Source organism: Scyliorhinus torazame, chromosome 26 (assembly GCF_047496885.1).
Source record: "Scyliorhinus torazame isolate Kashiwa2021f chromosome 26, sScyTor2.1, whole genome shotgun sequence".
NCBI classification, from domain to species: Eukaryota; Metazoa; Chordata; class Chondrichthyes; order Carcharhiniformes; family Scyliorhinidae; genus Scyliorhinus; species Scyliorhinus torazame.
In genome coordinates, this window is record NC_092732.1 from 32,145,643 (window position 1) to 32,153,142 (window position 7,500).

General features: G+C 53.4%; 1 protein-coding gene across 1 annotated transcript in view; it reads right to left on the reverse strand.

The window, feature by feature from the left end:
- The window catches only part of LOC140402871 (NT-3 growth factor receptor-like), a 247,128-nt gene that overhangs the window by 203,467 nt on the left and 36,161 nt on the right, over window positions 1–7,500 (reverse strand). The window contains exon 3 of the mRNA XM_072490496.1: window positions 5,021–5,092. Coding sequence (XP_072346597.1) covers window positions 5,021–5,092 — 72 coding nt within the window. The remainder of the gene's footprint in view (window positions 1–5,020; window positions 5,093–7,500) is intronic.

Here is a 7,500-nt window from a genome sequence, read left to right on the forward strand (position 1 = left end):
GTGAGAGAGAGAGAAAGTGAGTTAGAGAGTGAGAGAGATAGAGAGAGTGTGGGACAGAGTGAGGGTGGGGTGATATATTCCCCCAGCTCGACACGGCTCCTCCTGCCCAGGCTCGGTCCGAGTCAGCGACACAGTGCCTGGGGTAAGGGTGAGTGTGGGTGGGCAGTGTAGAGTCGGGCAGAGTGTGTGACGGGCTGTGTAGCAGGGCCATTTCCTGCGACGGGTACCTCCGCTCTCGCAAGCTGAAAGCCTGATTGATTTTGAATTAGCAGACAACTGCCGGCCAGGATTAAATATGGATCAGCTCAAATAAATACTGGAAATACAAGAGCTTAACACGGTCCCGTGGGGATTGCTTCAGACTGGACTGAATCGCTGGAGCCGGGATAGTTAGACAGGTTACAGCTTCAACTTTCACAGGCCCAGGCTGGGGGGTCCGGAATGGACACCGTCACTGCGGAGTGGGTCCCCGAACAACAGGGGGTGTCACAGGGCAGCCTCCCTATTGAGAGGGCACTGAACCACACTGACTGCCAGTACTGTACCAGATCCCACTGGATCCCCGCACACTGACTGCCAGTACTGTACCAGATCCCACTGGATCCCCTCGCACTGACTCCCATTACTGCACCAGATCCCACTGGATCCCCTAACACTGGCTGTCAGTACTGTACCAGATCCCACTGGATCCCCACACACTGACTGTCATTACTGTACCAGATCCCACTGGATCCCCTCGCACTGACTCCCATTACTGTACCAGATCCCACTGGATCCCCTCACACTGACTGCCATCACTGTACCAGATCCCACTGGATCCCCTCGCACTGACTGCCATTACTGCACCAGATCCCACTGGATCCCCTCGCACTGACTCCCATTACTGTACCAGATCCCACTGGATCCCCTCGCACTGACTCCCATTACTGCACCAGATCCCACTGGATCCCCTCGCACTGACTCCCATTACTGTACCAGATCCCACTGGATCCCCTCACATTGACTCACATTACTGTACCAGATCCCACTGGATCCCCTCGCACTGACTGCCAGTACTGTACCAGATCCCACTGGATCCCCTCGCACTGACTGCCATTACTGTCCCAGATCCCACTGGATCCCCTCGCACTGACTCCCATTACTGTACCAGATCCCACTGGATCCCCTCGCACTGACTGCCAGTACTGTACCGGATCCCACTGGATCCCCTCACACTGACTCCCATTACTGTACCAGATCCCACTGGATCCCCTCGCACTGACTCCCATTACTGCACCAGATTCCACTGGATCCCCTCGCACTGACTCCCATTACTGTACCAGATCCCACTGGATCCCCTCGCACTGACTCCCATTACTGTACCAGATCCCACTGGATCCCCTCGCACTGACTGCCAGTACTGTACCAGATCCCACTGGATCCCCTCGCACTGACTCCCATTACTGTACCAGATCCCACTGGATCCCCTCGCACTGACTCCCATTACTGTACCAGATCCCACTGGATCCCCTCGCACTGACTCCCATTACTGTACCAGATCCCACTGGATCCCCTCGCACTGACTCCCATTACTGTACCAGATCCCACTGGATCCCCTCGCACTGACTCCCATTACTGTACCAGATCCCACTGGATCCCCGCACACTGACTGCCAGTACTGTACCAGATCCCACTGGATCCCCTCGCACTGACTGCCATTACTGTCCCAGATCCCACTGGATCCCCTCGCACTGACTGCCAGTACTGTACCAGATCCCACTGGATCCCCTCGCACTGACTGCCAGTACTGTACCAGATCCCACTGGATCCCCTCACACTGACTGACATTATTGTACCAGATCCCACTGGATCCCCTCGCACTGACTCCCATTACTGTACCAGATCCCACTGGATCCCCTCACATTGACTCACATTACTGTACCAGATCCCACTGGATCCCCTCACACTGACTCCCATTACTGTACCAGATCCCACTGGATCCCCTCGCACTGACTCCCATTACTGTACCAGATCCCACTGGATCCCCTCACATTGACTCACATTACTGTACCAGATCCCACTGGATCCCCTCACACTGACTCCCATTACTGTACCAGATCCCACTGGATCCCCTCACACTGACTGTCATTACTGTACCAGATCCCACTGGATCCCCTCACACTGACTGCCAGTACTGTACCAGATCCCACTGGATCCCCTCACAATGACTCCTGTTACTGTACCAGATCCCACAGGATCCCCTCACACTGACTCCCATTACTGTACCAGATCCCACTTGATCCCCTCGCACTGACTCTCATGACTGTACCAGATCCCACTGGGTTCCCTCACACTGACTGTCAGTACTGTACCAGATCCCACTGGATCCCCTCGCACTGACTCCAATTACTGTACCAGATCCCGCTGGATCCCCACACACTGACTCCCATTACTGTACCAGATCCCACTTGATCCCCTCGCACTGACTCTCATGACTGTACCAGATCCCACTGGGTTCCCTCACACTGACTGTCAGTACTGTACCAGATCCCACTGGATCCCCTCACACTGACTCCAATTACTGTACCAGATCCCGCTGGATCCCCACACACTGACTGCGAGTACTGTACCAGATCCCGCTGGATCCCCTCACACTGACTCCCATTACTGTACCAGATCCCGCTGGATCCCCACACACTGACTGCCAGTACTGTACCAGATCCCGCTGGATCCCCTCACACTGACTGCCATTACTGTACCAGATCCCACTGGATCCCCTCACACTGACTCCAATTACTGTACCAGATCCCGCTGGATCCCCACACACTGACTGCCAGTACTGTACCAGATCCCGCTGGATCCCCTCACACTGACTCCCATTACTGTACCAGATCCCGCTGGATCCCCACACACTGACTGCCAGTACTGTACCAGATCCCGCTGGATCCCCTCACACTGACTGCCATTACTGTACCAGATCCCGCTGGATCCCCTCACACTGACTGCCATTACTGTACCAGATCCCACTGGATCCCCTCACACTGACTGTCATTACTGCACCAGATCCCATTGGATCCCCACACACTGACTTCCATTACTGTACCGGATCCCACTGGATCCCCTCACACTGACTGTCGTTACTGTACCAGATCCCACAGGATTCCCTCACACTGACTCACATTACTGTACCAGATCCCACAGGATCCCCTCACACTGACTGACATTATTGTACCAGATCCCATTGGATCCCCTCACACTGACTGTCATTACTGTACCAGATCCCACTGGATCCCCTCACACTGACTGCCATTACTGTACCAGATCCCACAGGATCCCCTCACACTGACTGCCATTACTGTACCAGATCCCACTGGATCCCCTCACACTGACTGCCATTACTGTACCAGGTCCCGCTGGAACCCCTCACACTGACTCACATTACTGTACCAGATCCCACTGGATCCCCTCACACTGACTGCCATTACTGTACCAGATCCCACTGGATCCCCTCACACTGACTGCCATTACTGTACCGGATCCCACTGTATCCCCTCACACTGACTCACATTACTGTACCAGATCCCACAGGATCCCCTCACACTGACTGTCATTATTGTACCAGATCCCACTGGATCCCCTCACACTGACTGTCATTACTGTACCATATCCCATTGTATCCCCTCACATTGACTCCCATTACTGTACCAGATCCCACAGGATCCCCTCACACTGACTGCCATTGTTGTACCAGATCCCACTGGATCCCCTCACACTGACTGCCATTATTGTACCAGATCCCACTGGATCCCTCACACTGACTCCCATTACTGTACCAGATCCCACAGGATCCCCTCACACTGACTGCCATTATTGTACCAGATCCCACTGGATCCCCTCACGCTGACTGCCATTACAGTACCGGATCCCACTGTATCCCCTCACACTGACTCACATTACTGTACCAGATCCCACTGGATCCTCTCACACTGATTGTCATTACTGTACCAGATCCCACTGGATCCCCACACACTGACTGCCAGTGCTGTACCAGGTCCCACTGGATCCCCTCACGTTGACTCCCATTACTGTACCGGATTCCACTGGATCCCCTCACGCTGACTCACGTTACTGTACCAGATCCCACTGGATCATCTCGCAGTGACTCCCATTACTGTAGCAGATCCCACTGGATCCTATAGCAGTGACTGCCATTACTGTACCAGATTTCACTGGATCTTCTCACACTGACTCCCATTACTGTACCAGATCCCACTGGATCCCGTCACACTGACTCCCATTACTGCACCAGATCCCACTGGATCCCCTCACACTGAATCCCATTACTGTACCAGATCCCACTGGATAGCCTCACACTGACTCCCATTACTGTACCAGATCCCACTGGATCCTCACATACTGAATCCCATTACTGTACCAGATCCCACTGGATCCTCTCGCAGTGACTGCCATTACTGTACCAGATCCCACTGGATCCCCTCACACTGATTCCCCGTTGATCTGAGCGATGTGTGTATCCTCTGTGGCCTGTCTAAGGCAGACATACTGACTGTCCCGTTCAGGCTCTCCGTACTGTGGGCAGCTCACTAACTCTGACAGGTATCACCAGCCTCTCTACCCAAGCCTCCGACAGCCTCCCCTTCTCTCTGTGGCTCTCACTCCATTCTTCCCTCCGCCGGTCACTCTCTCCCCCTCTCCTCAGCCTCCCTCTCTCATTTCCGGTCGCTCTAATTGTCGCTCCCGCTGAGCCCACTCCATCCTCGAGACCCTCCAGCTCGCTCGTCGCAACTCGGATTAACATTTCTTCCGAAGTCGGGATGGGGAAACCCTGCTTCGCCGGATGGCCCAGATTCCGGAGTGGGCCCCGTGCTCCTTCCAACCAGCACAATAGCAAGGACCATGTACTGGGCGACATTGGGACATGGATGGTAAGAGGGCTCGGCAGCGAGAGGGGTTTCGGTTTGGGAGGGATACGGGCCATGGGGAATGAGTGTGCAGGATGTGCAAGAGGAGGCTTACTCACAGGTACTGAAGCATAGGGCTCTGTTCAAATGCATCCGCATCAACATTCTCAAGTCCAGTGTTTGCTATCGTACTGTATGGAGGTAAGAGAACTAAAATCAGAACACAAAATTAATATAGTCAGTGTTAGATATAGAGTAAATCTCGTTCTCCACTGTCCCCATCAAACACTCCCGGGACAGGTACAGCACGGGGTCAGATACAGAGTAAAGCTCCCTCTACACTGTCACCATCAAACACTCCCAGGACAGGTACAGCACGGGGTTAGATACAGAGTAAATCTCCTTCTACACTGTCCCCATCAAACACTCCCGGGACAGGTACAGCACGGGGTTAGATACAGAGTAAAGCTCCCTCTACACTGCCCCCATCAAACATTCCCAGGACAGGTACAGCACGGGGTTAGATACAGAGTAAAGCTCCCTCTACACTGTCCCCATCAAACACTCCCAGGACAGGTACAGCACAGGGTTAGATACAGAGTAAAGCTCCCTCTACACTGTCCCCATCAAACACTCCCGGGACAGGTACAGCATGGGGTTAGATACAGAGTAAAGCTCCCTCTACACTGTCCCCATCAAATATTCCCAGGACAGGTACAGCACGGGGTTAGATACAGAGTAAAGCTCCCTCTACACTGTCCCCATCAAACACTCCCAGTACAGGTACAGCACGATGTTCGATACAGAGGAAAGCTCCCTCTACACTGTCCCCATCAAATATTCCAAGGACAGGTACAGCACGGTGTTAGATACAGAGTAAAGCTCCCTCTACACTGTCCCCATCAAACACTCCCAGGACAGGTACAGCACGGGGTTAGATACAGAGTAAAGCTCCCTCTACACTGTCACCATAAACACTCCCAGGGACAGGTACAGCACGGGGTTAGATACAGAGTAAAGCTCTCTCTACACTGTCCCCATCAAATACTCTCAGGACAGGTACAGCACGGGGTTAGATGCAGAGTAAAGTTCCCTCTACACTGTCCCCATCAAACACTCCCAGGACAGGTACAGCACGGGGTTAGATACAGAGTAAAGCTCCCTCTACACTGTCCCCATCAAACACTCCCAGGACAGGTACAGCACGGGGTTAGATACAGAGAATAGCTCCCTCTACACTGTCCCCATCAAACACTCCCAGGACTGGTACAGCACGGGGTTAGATACAGAGTGAAGCTCCCTCTACACTGTCCCCTTAAAACACTCCCAGGACAGGTACAGCACGGGGTTAGATACAGAGTAAAGCTCCCTCTACACTGTCCCCATCAAACACACCCAGGACAGGTACAGCACTGGGTTAGATACAGAGTAAAGCTCCCTCTACACTGTCCCCATCAAACACTCCCAGGACAGGTACAGCACGGGGTTAGATACAGAGTAAAGCACCCTCTACACTGTGCCCATCAAACACTCCCAGGACAGGTACAGCACGGGGTTAGATACAGAGTAAAGCTGCCTCTACGCTGTCCCCATCAAACACTCCCAGGACAGGTACAGCACGCGGTTAGATACAGAGTAAAGCTCCCTCTACACTGTCCCCGTCAAACACTCCCAGGACAGGTACAGCACGGGGTTCGATACAGGGTAAAGCTCCCTCTACACTGTCCCCATCAAACACTCCCAGGACAGGTACAGCACGGGATTAGATACAGAGTAAAGCTCCCTCTACACTGTCCCCATCAAACACTCCCAGGACAGGTACAGCACGGGATTAGATACAGAGTGAAGCTCCCCCTGCACTGTCCCCATAAAACACTCCCATGACAGGTACAGCACAGGGTTAGATACAGAGTAAAGCTCCCTCTACACTGTCCCCATCAAACACTCCCGGGACAGGTACAGCACGGGGTTAGATACAGAGTAAAGCTCCCTCTACCCTGTCTCCATCAAACACACCCAGGACAGGTACAGCACGGGGTTAGATACAGAATAACGCTCCCTCTACACTGTCCCCATCAAACACTCCCAGGACAGGTACAGCACGGGGTTAGATACAGAGTAAAGCTCCCTCTACACCGTCCCCATCAAACACTCCCTGGACAGGTACAGCACGGGGTTAGATACAGAGTAAAGCTCCCTCCACACCGTCCCCATCAAACACTCCCAGGACAGGTACAGCACGGGGTTAGATACAGAGTAAACCTCCCTCTACACTGTCCCCATCAAACACTCCCAGGACAGGTACAGCACGGGGTTAGATACAGAGTAAAGCTCCCTCTACACTGTCCCCATCAAACACTCCCAGGACAGGTACAGCACGGGGTTAGATACGGAGTAAAGCTCCCCCTACACTGTCCCCATCAAACACTCCCAGGACAGGTACAGCACGGGGTTAGATACAGAGTAAAGCTCCCTCTACACTGTCCCCATCAAACACTCCCAGGACAGGTACAGCACGGGGTTAGATACAGAGTAAAGCTCCCCCTACACTGTCCCCATCAAACACTCCCAGGACAGGTACAGCACGGGGTTAGATACA